Here is a 17,984-nt window from a genome sequence, read left to right as displayed (position 1 = left end):
ACAACCTTCTGTTTTTCCTTCCTGTGGTTCACACTGTTTGTTTGCTTCTTGTTTCTCTTTATTGGATTATAACAACCAGATTATGGTCTAGGTTTATTTGGTTCTGCCTCAGTGTAGGGAGCTGGGCCTGATTACTTCTCGAGATCCATACAAGGCCTTCATATCTATGATTCTATAATCTTTTCACGTTTCACTAGAATGGTGAGCAGAAATCCGGACCCCACAGCAATGGACATAATATCAGAGCCCAAAGAGAAGAGAGAAAGAATTGTTAGTGTTAACAGATAGACTGACCACAAATTATTATTATTTAACACACTGTCTAATGTAGGCAAGGCGGTGTACACTTCTAACATGAGCTAGCTGATCAAATTGAACCCTAGGGATAAACCTGCTAGGGATGTTAGCTAGCATATTCTGAAAACACACCTTTAAATCCTAATCAAGTCAAACTTTAAGTGTGCATTTATACTAAGGAAAAGGATGTGTTCTTACCTCCTCTTGGCTAACACATAGTACCCAATGTGAGATAAAATCTTATTGAAGACGAGAAACTGTAGTGCCTTCACATGTTAACAAGTTGAGGTAAACGCTAAGGGGGAGTCTACTGGAACCACTAACACATGTGAAAACTACAAACTGCCTCATCTTCCTTAGGATTTTCCTCCTGTTAGTTATCCATGTGTTAAATTACTTGAGGTCAGAGCACACCTTTTTTTCCTAATGAAGGCAAGGCCTAAAATGGTATCATTTGCGCACACACACAGGAGCTGGAAGGCCGGGGAGTCTCCACAAAAATAACTAACAGGAGGGAAAAGATGTGATGAACGGGATTGAAAAGCCTGGGCAGATAGAATTTTAAAGTATCCCCTCTATTCTATCCTCTCAGCTTTTATTCACATTTTCTTCTGGGCTATTGGCGTGTGAATCAAATCAATTTTACTCCTTTAGACTCCCCTACTCCTGTACTTCCTAACATATAATTTACACCATCTTAAACCTCAGCTCTGAATCTCAAACAAACATGTATTAATGCACACAAATCTTCCAATGCACATGCATGCACACACACAAAAGTGATTACAAACACCACTTCCCTTTCTTGATTCAGACATGATGAAGAAATCCTTTTATCACTTTTATTCTCCTCAACAGCAGCTTCTATGCTGCTTAGAAGTTTTAGTTACCAGGTAGCATGGATGTCTGCAGAGAAACATTTCATACTTTTGCCAACTAAAATAAGCACTCCGGGGGTTCTTGTCTTCCACTGAACCTATTTACTTTATGCTTCCTACATTAGGTGAATGAATTCCCTGCACACCAGAAGTGTCTGTACGAAAGTGCTAACCACACAGACGGAGTTAAAAATGTAATGATCAGAGTGACTGAAAGCTCCTTTGATCAGAATTCAGTGGAAAGACCCAAATCACCGAGGCCGATAGATTTTCAGTCTTAACTTAGTTCCTAATGAAGTGAAGTTTATCTTGGAAAACCTTTGTCACAGTTGGACATAACCAGTAATCTTTACTCACAAGACTGCTACTGAAGGGGGAAACTAAATGAATCTCAGCAGTTTGTCTTTCCAGGACAAGGTTGAAATGTACTTTTATAGGTAGTCACAAAAAGAAAAGGAGTACTTGTGGCACCTTAGAGACTAACAAATTTATTAGAGCATAAGCTTTCGTGAGCTACAGCTCACTTCATCGGATGCATTTGATGCATCCGATGAAGTGAGCTGTAGCTCACGAAAGCTTATGCTCTAATAAATTTGTTAGTCTCTAAGGTGCCACAAGTACTCCTTTTCTTTTTGCGAATACAGACTAACACGGCTGCTACTCTGAATCCTTTATAGGTAGTGTAACAAAGAACGGTCTTCATCCTAGTCCCCAGGCAACATCACAAAACCACCACACAATTTGCTGCACATTATCACTCTCTGACTAGGAGAAGCACTGGAGTGGAATAAGGAGGCCATGTAGGTCAAGACTAAGGTGCACTCACAGAGTTATGAGAGGAAGCTTGCGCTGTCCCTGCTTGCAGTGTGCCTAGCTCTGGAAAGTGTTATTAGTCATTCACTTTCATGAGAATTAAGAACACCTATTTTCTTATTTTTTGTATGGAATCAAGTCATAGAGATGCTCTGTTGAGTAGCCACCTGATAGAAGGACTCACCTTTTTGGTAGCTGCCCCTTTAAAATACAGCTTCACATGATAGTAATTACATGTAATAGAAGGCATCCTTTGTTAAGCTACCCTTAATTTTAATCTGCATGTGGGAGTAAATAAATCTAATAGACAATATGGCTGCCAAGCAATCTATTGTCCCTATCTGGAATGTGTGTTATTTAAAACAAAACAAATCTTCTTTCTTTTTTTATTTTTATTTTTTTTTGCTGCTGCTCCTCTCTCCCCATCACAATTAACTTACATATTTAAGAATGAAAAAGGTACTTTGTAAACAATGCCCTTTGCAATAGCTGTCATCTCAAAGGGGCCGAGAAATAAATAAAACCCCTTTGTGAAGCTAAAGCAAAGTTTCAGCAAGAATTGATTTGTTCTTAATTGAAGTGCTAATCAGAGATTCACCAGTTCTATTATTTATCTATTGGTCTATCGTGCATCAGTTCCATATAGATGTGTGTGTGTGTGTGTGTGTTTATATGCACCAGCTCCATCATCCATATATATATATAGTGTGTGTATCAATAATATCTATCTGTATATCACTATAATGTATACAATAAATGCTAATCCTTCTCTTGTTAGGAAACTCTTTCCTATTCAAAATGAAGTGAATGCAACTTAAGGTTCACAGTTAAAATATTGAAACAGGAAAGATAAAAGTTTTAATATCACATCACTGAGTCCCAGTGCTGCATACATTTTGTAAGCGTGATTCACTTTATTGCTAGACCTGTTAGCATAGAGTGTCTGATTTAGCAGCAGCACTGTCATGCAGAGACTCAAATGGGAAAATAATATCGCAGTCACTGCATCCAGTAGGAAAAACTGTTACATGATGTATCTGAAATCTGGGGGCAGAATGCTAAATGAACGGATTCTTAGACATGTCCCTTGACTTGTAATGGAAATATGTTTTCTTTTTGTCTCCATTTGCTATGGCTTTTGTTGTGGTTTTGAATGGAAATCTGAGACTGCTCTGAAATGGATGCCAGAAATCTGGTTAAAACAGTATTTAGCTACTAACTTAACTTCTCCCCCTTTTCTTCACTTTTCCGCCAGGTTCGTGACCGAGGAGTAAACAACATCGGTGGAGTCATGCTTCACACGGCCATATCATGCTGGCAGCCATTCCTAGGTCTGGCTGTGCTGCTCGTTTTCATGGGGTCCACCATAGGCTGCCCAGCCCGCTGTGAGTGCTCAGCACAGAACAAGTCTGTTAGCTGTCACAGGAGGCGCCTGATTTCCATCCCTGAGGGTATCCCCATCGAGACCAAAATCCTAGATCTAAGCAAGAACCGGCTGAAGAGCGTCAACCCTGAGGAATTCACATCCTACCCGCTGCTCGAAGAGATAGACCTCAGTGACAATATTGTTGCCAATGTAGAGCCTGGAGCCTTTAACAATCTTTTCAACTTGCGCTCTCTGAGACTGAAAGGAAACCGTCTGAAGCTAGTCCCGCTAGGGGTATTCACAGGGTTGTCAAACTTAACCAAGCTTGATATAAGTGAAAACAAGATTGTCATTTTGCTGGACTACATGTTTCAGGATCTACATAACCTAAAGTCCCTTGAGGTTGGGGACAATGATTTGGTTTATATATCCCATAGGGCCTTCAGTGGACTGCTTAGCCTGGAGCAGCTCACCCTGGAGAAATGCAACCTAACAGCTGTACCAACAGAAGCCCTTTCCCACCTTCACAACCTCATCAGTCTGCATTTGAGACATCTCAACATTAACCTTTTGCCTGTGTATGCCTTTAAGAGATTGTTTCGCCTAAAAGACTTGGAGATCAACTATTGGCCTTTACTGGACATGATGCCTGTGAATAGCCTGTATGGTCTCAACCTCACTTCTCTCTCAGTCACCAACACCAACCTGTCTGCAATACCTTATTCTGCTCTTAAACACCTGGTTTACCTGACACACCTAAACCTCTCCTTCAACCCCATAAGCACCATTGAGGCAGGCATGTTTGCAGACTTAGTGCGTCTGCAGGAATTGCACATGGTGGGGGCCCAGTTACGTACCATTGAACCACATGCTTTCCAAGGGCTCCGGTTCTTGCGTGTACTTAATGTGTCCCAAAACCTGTTAGAAACGCTAGAAGAGAATGTATTCCATTCTCCCCAAACTCTTGAGATCCTCTGCATTAACAATAACCCCCTGGCTTGTGATTGCCGCCTCCTTTGGCTATTACAAAGGCAGCCTACCTTACAGTTTGGTAGTCAGCAGCCCATGTGTGCCGGCCCAGACAGCGTCAGAGAGAAGCTGTTCAACGACTTTCACAGCACCGCCCTTTCCTTTTACTTCACCTGCAAGAAGCCCAAGATACGAGACAAGAAACTGCAGTACCTGGTAGTGGAGGAAGGACAGACAGTGCAGCTGATGTGCAATGCCGATGGGGACCCTCAACCCACCATCTCCTGGGTGACGCCACGACGGAGGCTGATCACAACTAAATCAAATGGAAGAGCCACGGTGCTGGGAGATGGCATGCTGGAGATCCGATTTGCTCAAGATCAAGACACTGGGATCTACATTTGTATTGCAAGTAATGCAGCTGGGAATGACACATACTCAGCCTCCCTTACGGTAAAAGGATTCACTTCGGACCGTTTCCTTTACGCCAATAGGACCCCTATGTATATGACAGACTCCAATGACACCAGTTCCAATGGAACCAATGTGAACACCTTCTCTCTGGACCTTAAGACAATACTGGTGTCCACAGCCATGGGCTGTTTCACATTCCTTGGAGTTGTTTTATTTTGTTTCCTACTTCTTTTTGTGTGGAGCCGAGGGAAAGGCAAGCACAAAACCAGCATTGACCTTGAGTATGTTCCCCGCAAAAACAATGGTGCTGTAGTTGAAGGGGAGGTTGCTGGACCACGGAGGTTCAATATGAAAATGATTTGATGGTATACTGCTAGCAGTGCTTTTTCTGTGGCATTATAACCAATTAAACATGCCTGGCATGTGGAATTGCTAGGCAGAGGCAGCTTAATGCAGCTGTCACTGTGTCAAATGGTTATGTGGAAATGGAAAGACTATTTGGGGTTGTACAGTAGAGCCTCCTAACCTTGAGGCATGTGTGTCAGGGCCTTTCAAATAGTTGGTAAATGGTACTAATTGTTTGCATTGCAAATATTGGCATTCTGGGGATCTCAGTAATGAACGGTTGGCTCATGTTCATGGACAGTTGTTCAACATTTTCTACCACTACAAAAAAGAAAAAGAAAGGAAAAAAAACCTACAGTGTAGGATTTACATATTAAAAAAGACACATTTGTCTAAAACATACTCTACAGTGAAATTTGTATCTATAGATCTCATTTGTTAAAGCCTTGCATCATACCTTATAGTTGGTTCAACACCACAAAGAAACTGAGCTTATCTTTTTTTAATATACATATATACTGTGTCCATTTTAAAGCAATATGATTGAGAGGTTGTGCTTTGAGATATCCACCGAGACTGACCCAAGTGTGATGTCACTCCTCCCCTTGACTACAGTCAAACCTAAAATTAGACCTCTGTAGTTACTGATGAGACAACACAAGATACTTTTGTTCTCATGTAGAAGACCAGAGAGACATAGCTTAGGGCACAAATGTCCTGTTCTGTTGATCTTCTCTTCATATAAATAAAAGGCATGTGCCTAGTTTTGATACAGAATGGAATATTTTTTATATTTGTGATATCACACTGGACCAGTTTACTGTAACAAAGCCCTGGTTCTCATCCAGGAGAGTCCAACCTACTAGGCGTAACAGACATATAAAGGAGATAAATTATACTTTGAAACAAGAGATCTGTTTTTGTCACCCCTTGGTTTTAATTTCCAAGCCATTCTTAAAATGTTAACGTGTACTGGGGGAAAAAGAAAGAAGGTAATGCATTCTGTGTACTCCTAGGGACATATGGTCACCTTAGTATTTGAGGGAGTGAATTAAAATGTACAAAAGCTCTGTTGATAGGAATGAACTCTTCTCAAATGCCAATAAACCAGAGGTATCCATGCATAATATGAGGATCATGCTACTAAAGAAATGTTTAAAACATGATAGCCTCCAAAAGGCCAAAGTACTGCCAGTTATAATGAACTTCTAGCCACTGTCAATCTCATCCCATCCATTAATAAATAACATACAAACACAAAAGCTAATTTCCATTAACAGATTATTTCAATCTGCCATTTTAATAATTGTATTGTCTTGGGTTTTTTAGGGACAATGGCCCAGAGCAGGAGGGGGCAATCTGGGTTTTTTTTTTCGTTTGTTTGTTTTTGTGGAGGGGAGAAGGCAAGGGGAACATTGGTTATCTTTATATATGTGTTTGTTTTATTTCTCTAAAGATCATACAAAAAGGGCTTGGAACTGGAACTGTAATGTCAACTCATTGTACTGTTGGTATCAAAAAAGATATTTTAGAGTACTAGTATTTTCCAACTCTTGATAGGAGGGGGTAGTGTTTAACCACCTTGTAATGTCCTGATAAATATGAGCCATAGATTAATTTATTTAAATGTTTGGTTGACAATTATATATGATTTATAATTATTTGGAATAACTTGAGTAAGAATTATAATCAATGTATTTAACTAGAATGAGTATGAAATCAACCTAGGGTAAACTGTTCAAAAGTGCCTATGTGACTTGGGAGCCTAAGTCTCATTTTGAAAATTTAACATGAACACTTTGGAGCATAAATCAGATTGACTGACTCTGATTGGGACTTAGCCACTTTTGAAAATGTTACCCATGTTCTTTGGCTGAGATTTTCACAGCAGAGCTATGGGATTTAGACACAGTTCTTCTATTGCTATAAATAAAGAGGGGTGTTTAAATCCCCTAGGCTACAGTCTGTCCAGGCAGATCCCTGATTCAGATGCAGGATCAGGACCTAGACTGCATTGAAAATCTCAACCTGTTGTTTTCAGTGGCTGATCTCCATTTAAACCATTGCTACATTTCATGTAGTTTCATGTAGTTCATGTAGGACTACGGGGGTGTTCCCTTTTTTTATGCACCACATTAGATTACTGGGGATTTATATGGTGGGGACTAATCCTTTTGTCCTTTGAAATTCTATGGAATTTTAATGAAATGAAGTGATCCCTGAATAAACATGTGACAACAGAAAGATTGTTTTTGCTGATCAAACCACAGAGCCACTGAAACGCTATTGTATGTTTATATGGATAGTAAAATAAATAATGAGGGGGAAAAGATGGCTGAATTATCAATTGGAGACATTTCCATTTGCCTTTCCCTTGTAATTATCATTTATCCATTAGCAATCCATTTCCCCTGTAGTGATGATGACCTGATTGAACTCTGACAATAAAATCAATGTTTTGAGCAAAAGTGCTGCTGAATTCTGGTTTAGGTGGTTGCTACAAATCCAAATGGATGGCTTTTTTAATTGTTTGTTTATTTTAAATTACACAAAAAAGGAAAAAGAAAGTGATGGGAAAATCAGGAGGAGCAGTATTCATAGAAATTAATCTAGAATGTATTGTGTTTTCAAGTTTAACTACTACCCCACTGCTGAACCCCTCCCTTTCCCCCCTCTTCCCTACCCCACCTGGAAAAAGTATCTCAGAAGTAATGAAATAGTTATTGTCCTGTTAGGGTATCTGATTGGTAGTGGAATTGGCAACTTAAATGAAAAATGATGTGAGTAGTAAAATCCATAACTATGCAGGCCTTGCAGAGACTTAGTCCATAGGACAACACGCAGCAAGAGATAGAGGATTGTAGTACATTCTGGGCTTTGTTGTCCGAACACCGCTGTTTGCTCATGGCCTGTTTCTGTTTCCTTTGCATTAGGTAGTACACTACTCCTTTAGACAGCCCCATTTATTTCATTGGGACTTTGCAAAGAGTAAGGTACCACTTAACATGAGTAAAGATGGCAGAATAGGGCACCAATCATTTTATCCCCATTTTGTTTTTTGGCTTCCCATAGACCTGATGCTATATTTCTTGGGCATCTGCCAATGACTTCACTGGGTGAGCAAAGAATGCAGGTTCTGACTCCAGGTAAGCACTTCGCTGCTCTGTTTGGAAACATATGGGAGCAGTGACCAGATGAGTATTTATTCTGTCCTTTATGCACTTCCAATCTATATAAATTTGGACCAGCTGCTCACCTGCCTTTGCAAGCAGGGAGTGGCTGCAGCTTCCTTTACTGCAGGCCAGTTTAGTTTCAGAGGAATTGAATTGAGTTTAATGGGATTGCTGCTGCTGCTCAGGGTCTACCCTAGCGTATTCCAATGCATGATTGGGGCCTGCCAGTGAATGAAAGTGAGCACAAATTGAACACTTAGCCCTAGCTTTTACTTGTCTTTTGTCTACCTCTAAAGAGCTGGTTGTAAGGACTTACAGACAGTACAAATGCAAGTGGCATCCCGGGGTGATTAAAGCATCAGAACTGTGAGCAGCAGCAATGCAGTACGTGGTTTTTGAAAGGAAGAAGTTGGAAGAGTTGAAAGCAGCAGAAGTCCCAGGGGGAGAATGCATCAGAGGGACTGAAGAAAGGAGGCTCATCATTCACCCCACTTCTAAAATCTGTAAGACCCAGACTGCATCTCCCAAACAAATAAATCCCCCTGCTTTGACAAGCAAAGATCACATTGTGCCCCTGCCTTGTAATCTACAGCATGCATGAATACTGTGACTCCCCAACACTGCATTAAAAAGGAATTTGGAGCAATATCAAACTGAAATCGTCACAAGGTGATATTAGAACATTATGACACTAGGATCAGGATTAAGGGCAACCAGCACCCAAGTACACTGACATTTCTAGACTTTCAGCTACCCTGTGTGATACGGTGTACAAACCCCACACTGGGCCCGAAGAGGTTAAAGGACAGTACTGGGCCCAGGTAGCCTCACCTCTCCAGACCTGCAGAGCATGCTCCAGCTGGAGCAAAAGCTTAAAAGGGAGCAACTCACTCAGAAGGGGAAGAAGACAGACTTACCCTGAGGTCTTCTGGACAAGGGTGCCTAAGAAGCATCCCTGTTGGAAGAGGGCTGCATGCTGAGCTCGGTTAGGGCTGAAGGTTTAGTTGACTGTTTTTTTGTTATCAATATGGGACTTGGAGCTGTGAGGAGAGAGAGATGGTAGGAAGTGCCCCAGGGAGGGTAACTCTGAGAGCACTCCAGGGTGCCCGAGACTGCTGACTGTCACAGGGCTCTGGGTCGCAGCCCAGTGGGGTCGGAGGGCCCAGGCTCCCCTGCCAGCTGCCCCTGCTGCATGGGAGCATAAGCACATTCCAGTCTCACCCCCCTCTGATACAAAGAGGGCAAAGATGCTGCAAACCGAAGGTGAAGCTAAACCCATCCTTTGGTGAGGAACTGGACTGAAAGGCCTTCCTGCTGAGAGGCAATATGGGTGTACTAACCACTAGACTACCTGGTCCACTGAGAGCTCTATGACACCCTACAATACATTTTTGTTCTGGCCTTACTCTTCAGCCAGGCAACATCCACTGCCAACATTCTCCCACCCATCAACTCAGCTGGACTCACTGAGTTTCCTCCCATCCAGGCAGCCCAGCCTTCCTGAACAGACCTATCCTTCTTCTGTATTCTGCTTGTAGATGTCAATAGCTGGCAATGTTTTCAGAAACCATTATTGAAATAAGGCAGGTAATTAGGAGCTGTTAGACGGGTGGTGGTGCAATATGGTGTGTTAGGTGTGGGGCATTTGAAGCTGTCTCTAAAGATTCCCTCTATTACATGACCCAAAATATACATTTTCTTTCCTATATATTGCATCATGACATGGATCTGCAGTGATACCATCACCATACAGAAAGATATGAATCACACCCTCAACATTGTGAAATTACATAGAAATCCAGTTATGGGAGACACTCTAAACACTCATCATTATCACTGCACATTATTGATAAAACGGGAGCACCCAGAAGTCCCACTAAGGATAGCACCAGCTGTGCTAGGTACTCTATACACTGATATATACATGTTCTCTGTCCTGAAGAGCTCATTTTCTAAAAAGACAGATAACACTTATTAACTGGGGAAAATGCCAACACACACTATTTATGTACAAATATATGTTCCCCCATAGTGAGCTTTATAGCATTATTTGCTGAAGATTTTGGGCTTGTTTCAGTGAAGCAGTCTAACATGTGTATGCTCCTCCAAACCAACCACCAGGTCTCACAAAAGGCTACCTCCAGCTACCCTTGGCTTCCCCATCTGTGTTGTCACCTTCAGGAATTCATGTTTGCCAGCACCCCTTCCATTGTGATTGGGAGGAGGCCAGTAGTCCTGCGCTCCACTCTGGAGTCTTCGAGGCATGCCTCTTCCTTCCGTATCCCTCACTGTGGTGAATCCACTTGTTCCATCTTTCTGCTAATGGTAATTAGTTCCTCTGTCTTTACTCCAATCCTTCCATGGTGTCACTCCCTTTCTTTTGTGATGTCTTTCCAGCCTATGGGGTGGCAATTCTGGCTCTTCTCCACTTCCTCTTCCTGCTGCCTCCTCTCTCTTCTTACCAGCTCAGCTGAGGAGTGAGTGAGGAGGGTGAAGGTCACCAGCGCCAATCCTTCCCTCTGGGTCTTAATTCTTATCTCCTAAAACCACCACCTGGGCAGCAACAAGAAGTTAGTGCACTACACACAGCTGTTTTGCTGTAATGCAGCTTCTGGCCAAACACTGGATCCCATGGCCTGTATCCCCAAGATTCAAGGGTAGTCCTCCCCTGCTCTGGGAGAGCCTGTGGTGAGATAGACTTAAGAAAGAATAACTGAATAAGCCATTTATTTCATTCAATAGTAAGAGAAGATTAATTGTTGCTAGTGCTGGGTTAAAAGTTAAATAACCGCCATGGGGAATAACAAACTATGTGATAGATCAACCGATCATTGGACTGGTTGCTGGAGGGTCATTGAGGAGAATGGGTGAGATTTTTCAAAGCCATAGCCATTTGGATGCCCAGCTCCCATTAAATGTAATAGGACTTGTGCACCCAAATCCTTTAGGCAGTTATAAAAATCTCAGTTGGTTGTTTAGGTGATTTCCTCTCCATTTGTCTTTCTTCTAGCTCGTCACACATGCACCCTTCACATGACTTTGACCCCAAGTACAGATTTGGAGGAGTTTCATTGAGTATTTGGGATCTAGAGCTCCAAGTAGAATCTTACGATGTATGAACCTTGCCCAAGAACTAGGTTTGAATTATCTTTCCCTGCCAATGAAACCAGCCAAGTTTTGCACACTTCTCCTTGCTATTGAGATAATCACATGCCGACAGCATCTGTAGGTTAAATTATTCTGATTTTTTCTCCTTTTACTAAAAGCAGGTGCATTGATAGAATGCCAGCCTGAAATAGAAATCTTTATTTATAGCATGAACAGAATGAGAAAAGCACTGGAATAGTCAAGAAAAGGTTCCATTTTATTTTATTTTAAGGAAAACTTTGTCCCTAATCTGCAAAATAGAAGACAACAGATGAGCAGATTTTCATCTTGTAACTTGCTAATTGACATTTTATTCTAACTGGTGCCAAAATGTCTGTATCCAATGAGCAAACGTGTTAGTGCAAAAGAACTGAAGCCAGACTTATCTCAATTAGGCTAGTGTAAATCACAATCATTATAATGGTGGCCTTCCTGATTTACATTGGTAAAGCTGATATTGGAATCTGGTCCTTTATTTTCTATACTAAGAGGGCTAGCATGAAAAACATGCAGAATGTATGTTTTATTTATTTTTCACTTCACTGGCATACCTTCTGTTCAGATTGCTTTAATAGTAACCATTGCTGGTTGAGCAGGAGATGATATTCAGATTTGCCAATAAATAAATTAACACAACAGACCCAAACTAACAAGCTGTACATGCTATGTGCGGTAATAGCAAATCAGCTGCCTATATACTCATGTATAAATCCAGAATTTTAAGCTAAAATTTCAAGTTAACTGTTGGGGAGGGGTAAGTTTATACATGGGATAATGCAGCATTATTTCGGAATGCAAATTATTATTTAATAACAAATACATTTTATTATGGTAGTTAATAGGCCAGCAAGATGGGACACTCACTGTGCTTAGCACTATACAAACTTAGTAAATGACGGTCCCTGCTCCAAAATAATTTACAATCTAAAACTGTCTTATATGCAAGTATATATGATAACAAGTCTCTCATTGTTTAGGGAGGGGTTGCCATATATTATAAATATTATAATATTGTGATACATACTGAAATCCATCTGCAAGAATCTGTAGTTCATATGTTTATGTTTGTGTGTGCAAAAATAAGTTACATTTGATTTTTTTTAAACTTGTGATTTTTTTAAAATGTGATTTAACTTTTTAAATGTGATTTTTTAAAAAGTGATGAGGTAAAGCAGAAAAACAGTTGTGTGTATTTATTTTAATATATATGGTCATAATTACGGATGGGAAATGAAACAGTCTGTTGTTATGATCTATGAAGCAGATGGCAACTTGGGTTGGTTGAAAGCTTGTTTCAAATATTGCTAATGCTAATGACAAAGAGCTTTGTTTCTCATGAGAACTGTCCTGAATGTCATTTTTTGTTTCATTTGTTTGTTCTTAGGGCTTATGTCACAGTGTGTATCATACATAGCCAAAATACCAATCCTAAATAAATAATTCCATGGACTTGTAAAACTTACTGAGAAAACTGAAGAAAGTTTACACTTCCATCATAACTGTTTGCTTTCTTCCAGGGGGTATGAAATGTAACCAAGCAAAGAAAATTGTAGTCTACTCACATTGAGTCCTGAGTCCTTAGTCCAAACTCTACATGAAGGCTAAGAAAAGTGTGACGAACAACATAATTCATCTTAAAGTGGATCTTGATAAGTTACGAATGGGATTATTTGACGAGGTTCTCTCCAATAGCAGGGGACTGGACTCAGTGATCCAGATGGTCCCTTCCCATTCTATGATCCTATCACAATCATCCGCTATAGGCTTGAACCCATGACCTTTTGAACTAAAAGTATGAGCCTGTACTGCTTGAGGTAAAGAACTAAAACTCCCAAGCTGGTAAGTGTAATAGACCCTTTAGCCTCTAATGTGCACCAGTCCTAGTGGGAGACCAAGTCCCACAGTGTGGCTTTGGGTATAAAGAACATCACAATACAGCCCCAATATCAGGAAGATGTCCTCATTTACGAGTTTCTCTGACTGTGGGATAGCATCCAGGGGAGTAGGGGAAACTCTTTTCTTGTGTCATTTAGAACTTCACCAGATAAAGCACTCGAGAACATGAAAGAGCAGGGAGATGGATTGTATGACCTAGCAGGCTTTTTCCATCTCTCATGTGTTTCTATTATTCTATATTTTTTAAAAAAGCAATTCTGCCACGATTCACTAAAGTAAGCTACTTCACATAATGTTAGACCACAAAAGTGAAAGGATATTTATCTGCCTGCAGGATAATATCTAATTCTATGTTGCTGATGGCATAATTCAGCCATCAGCACAGGACTTCATTGCTTTTGAGTTCTGTCTCCCAGCTAGCAACATCTTAAAACTCCGAGGCATGGGAAAAACAAGATGTACAAGCCACGTCCCCAGGATAGGTATGGAGAGGGGGGATTTCCATGTACAAAGTTCAACCCTCCATCCCTACCTCACATAGTGCTCTCTGTAGGGTCAAGGGCAAGCAGAAATTAAGCCCATGATGGGAAGAGGCAGGCAGGACCCCTGCATACCAGCCCCATAGAGATTACAGCGGGAAGGTAAGACAGCCACAGACTGTATATTGCCTTTTCTGTGGAGCCTTCTGTGCTGAGGAATCTCCTCCTTAAAGTTGGATCCCAGGAGAAGCCCTAGTATCATGACTCCATTGAAAACACATTGCCAGGAGGTAGGGTGACTCTACGGGATTTGAAAGTGATCCAAATCTTCTATTCCTTCTGGAGCTCTGCCACCACCCCCATAAACCTCTGGGGTGAACTTGTGGAGTTTTCTTCCATCTTATCCATCTCAGGTTTATGGAGAGGAGGCAGGCAGCCCAGACTTATCTTACTTCACATCATTGGTTTTCCAAAATACAGTCCCTTGTGTGGGATCAAATTGTCTGCTGGGGAGAAACAAGTTAGAGCAGAAAGAGCTGTACTCAGCATATATTACTCAGCAGGGGTAAAACCAGAGGAAGTTTTACCATGTATTTCAATAGTGCCAGGATTTCTCCTTATCTTCCTCATGATCAGTGCTGTTGAAAAGAGTCATAGGTAGTGTCCTGACCTATCCCGACTGTCAGAAGTCTCATCTTCCCTTGCACAGTGAGAAGGAGCTAGAGGAAAGGAGAACTACATACCAAGAGTTTTGTCAGGCTGTGCTGTCAGATATAGAACAGCCCTTTGCTCACTTTGGAGCTTTTATTTGCAGGGTCACTGAATTAAGGTTTAACTGCTTGTTGCTGTAAAAACATTACTGACTAAAGCAGGGCTCTTTGCACCCCGAGGGATTTAGCTTGAGGAAGGATAGGCATGGTGTTATCACAGCAGGTTGAAGACCCACTGGAATCTCATTGATGGGAGCAGTGATATGGAGGCTGAATCAGTGCTCTTCTCAGTTGTCCTGACAACATCTCCACACATATTTGAGACATGCCCCCCCCCCATGCTACTTTCTTTTCCTCAGCAGAAGGAAGGTTTTGGCTGCTTTCTGCCACTGCAGTCTCCTCCCGTGGCAGTGTTAATGCCAGGGACCTCCACCAGTGTCTACACTGGTCAAAGCTGGTATTAGACCTGAGGTGAATTGGCTTATTTTCATTTTCCTTTCTTTTCCTTTCAATCTGAGAATACCATTGCCAGTCTGCAAAGATGCATTCATCTTCAGCATGATATGGTAGAAGAACCATCCCACCCCCCCAATGATCTGATAATGCTGCAGTTTGGAAAGATGCACAAGATGTCTTGAAAGAACTCTTCCACCTCTAATTTTATGATTCTTTTATGCCGTTATGGTTCCTTTTCTGGGCTACCTGATGTTGTCTCCAGAAATATAACCTGTTCCAATATCACAAGTTATCATCTGGTCTTGTCTGATGTATCCATTAGAGAACAGCATCACCACCACCCCAGGCACTAAGTCACTGGCAACCTCCTTGAAAATTTCAGCACAGGAACTGAATGGGCATGGAGAATGAACTTCTCTCTCCCATAAAGCTGACCCCTTCAGAAGAGGTATGAGACACATTGGCAAGTCATAATAAGTAGGTTTCTGCTATCTCCGTCTGGGCTGTAGGAGTTTTGCAAGAGATTTTTCAAAAGCACCCAATATCTAGGAGCCAATTTCTATTGAAAATCAGTGATCTCTATGTGCCTGGAGGCCCTAGGGATTTTAAAAATCTCTTTCAAGATGAATAGAAGACTTCAGTCCCATGACTATCAATCATTGAAATTGCCTTTAATAAATAAACGTTTAAAAAGAAGGGGGAGGGTGAAATACTTGGATATTTTCCCCCTGCATCCACATCAACTACTATTTCTCTTACCAGATACTTGATTCAACATGGTTTCATGTGAGCTGGGAAGACAGGTATGGGAGAGTTGAAAGCCTTTCATGTTTAAATGACAGATTGCATCCAAAGGTTTGTCAGATCTCAAGTGAATGCATCTTTGAAGAGGAGAGGGAGGAAGGGAGAGTAGAATGCGGCACATTTGTTAATAACCCCTGGTCCCATAAGATTACTCCTGTGTGGATAGCTCACCTATCCTTTGAACCATATAACCCCTGTATTTAGCCTTCCATATTGGGGTCACGTTTGGAGTGGCTGTACAAGGGGGGCCTGTGTATCCCTTGCATTCTCTGGATTGACGGAATGTGTGCTCACTTTTCCAGGATCCACTGGGTGTTGACCAAGGGTCAGACTCCTGGATCCAGAAACCACATGCATTGGCCACAGAGGGCAACAAGCTCCCCTGTCGTGCCCAGATTGGGGTCAATTCCTTCTCCCTTAAACCCCATGGAGCTCCCCACACAAAGCCAGAGTCTTAGTCTCTGTGTTTGGGAGGGTCCAGTTTCACCCTTAGTAATTAAGGAGAAATGGTACAGTAATGAGTTAGTGAAACACAAAGTCTGATGATAGCGAGGAAATGAAATTGAAGCTCTGATAGAAGACGATGTGACACTGGTATTTAACACCTTGCCTCAGTACGGGGATCCTGTCAGGGTTGCAAGACCTGGATCAGCAATTAACACCTAAGGGAGTCATTTAGCTAGTTAGGGCTGTAATCACCAGCTGGATGATCTTATTTACTTCATCAAAGTGGAAGTTATATTTGTGAGCTATTTTCCAATAACTTTGCAGTTTATATTTTTCAAAGCACAAGTGATAGAGCACACTTATTTATTATAGGAAGACAATGCTAGTAAATTTAATCTATTACTTTTGCTACGAGCTATTAGCTGTATGTACAAGACTAATAAGTTACATCCATTATATAAAGTGTTCCTATTTACTAAAACCAAACAACATTTCCGCTTACAAAGCTACCGCACTAGATTGAAGTATGCACAATGCATCAATTCTAATGTCCTGTTGGTAATTCATTTCTTGAGCAGAGAACAGGCTTGCACTGCAAAGAGTTTACAGACACAATACACTCCTTTGATTTATATAAGAGCTTTACTTAATGGGGCTCATGGAGTCTGATTGTCTTTGCTATAGTGGATTGGCAGGCTGTCACATTTTGCTAAAAGAAATCTGAGCAGCACTGTGTTTCTCTGGGATGGGTTTAGCTGTCAGAAAGAGTTGAGGCCTAATAGTATAAGCCCAGGTCTGGGAACCAGATATTTCCAAGTTTTAATCAAAGCACTAATACTGAGTCTGTGCCTTTGCCTCAGTTTCCCTATGTAAATAGGGATAACAATATTTACCTTTAATAGGGAATAGTCTTCCGCTGAGCTCAAGGGTTAAAAACCTAGGGAGCTGAGGTGTTCTACTAGTTGCAACTAAGGAGTGAAAATTCTTTACACATGGTACCATTAAAGAAAGACATTTAGACAGATACTTGATAAATGCTCAGAAATCCAAACAAGCTCTACAAAATTTTCCCAAAAATGATGCTTGGGTGGGTGGTAGCAGTGGTCTACTCTATACTCAGTGGTTCCTCCATATTTAGAATTGGAATAACATGTTTGTTAAGATGTTTGCAGAGAAATTGCAATGTATGATCTGACATTTTGTGTCAAAGAAACACATTAACCAGCCTTTCCCTTTCCCCAACTCAATGCTTTATCACTTATACAGACAAGTTAATGCCTAGTTTAAAATATTATTTTGCAGGGCTTGATTAACCCTCTATAGATTTCACCACAAATTCTATGTGTACATTTGACTATAAAGAACAGATGCCACAATGAATGCAAGCCACACATGGTCACCTGCACACAAAAGAGGGGGGAGGGAGGGAGAGAGAGCGAGCGCAGAACTGAATATTACTTAAAAATATTATTTAGAACCCTACTTAGAAAAGCATTTAGAAAGCTTTCCTTTTGGCTGATCTCCTTCTACAAGAATGCTGAAAAACGAGGTGCTGTACAGGTTTTTGATCATCTAGTCAAATTTTGGGGTTTTTTTAAAGTAAACAGACCTGCAAATACACCCGAAGCTGTAATAGCTACAGGTACCCCGTTTCCAAATAAGCCATGGTCCCATCTCAATGTTTATCCTACAAAATTAAGCCTGACAATTTACTTGCTGTATTTGTCCACCACGTGACCCATGGCCAAGAGGCCTTGACTTCATGAAGATGTTTTAATTACCATGAGCAA

At 41.2% G+C, this 17,984-nt stretch overlaps 1 protein-coding gene across 3 annotated transcripts in view; it reads left to right on the top strand.

Annotated features, from left to right (window-relative positions):
* The window catches only part of LINGO2 (leucine rich repeat and Ig domain containing 2), an 809,277-nt gene extending 791,794 nt beyond the window's left edge, over positions 1–17,483 (top strand). For all 3 annotated transcript variants that reach the window (XM_043514693.1, XM_043514692.1, XM_043514694.1), the window contains one exon: positions 3,244–17,483. In XM_043514693.1, coding sequence (XP_043370628.1) covers positions 3,280–5,100 — 1,821 coding nt within the window. In that variant the 5' untranslated portion in view covers positions 3,244–3,279 and the 3' untranslated portion in view covers positions 5,101–17,483. The remainder of the gene's footprint in view (positions 1–3,243) is intronic.
* The last annotated feature ends 501 nt before the right edge of the window (positions 17,484–17,984 follow it).

This window comes from Dermochelys coriacea, chromosome 5 (assembly GCF_009764565.3).
Source record: "Dermochelys coriacea isolate rDerCor1 chromosome 5, rDerCor1.pri.v4, whole genome shotgun sequence".
In the NCBI taxonomy this organism is placed as follows: domain Eukaryota; kingdom Metazoa; phylum Chordata; order Testudines; family Dermochelyidae; genus Dermochelys; species Dermochelys coriacea.
The sequence above is the reverse complement of the archived record's forward strand: the minus strand, read 5'-3'. Positions and strand labels throughout refer to the sequence as shown.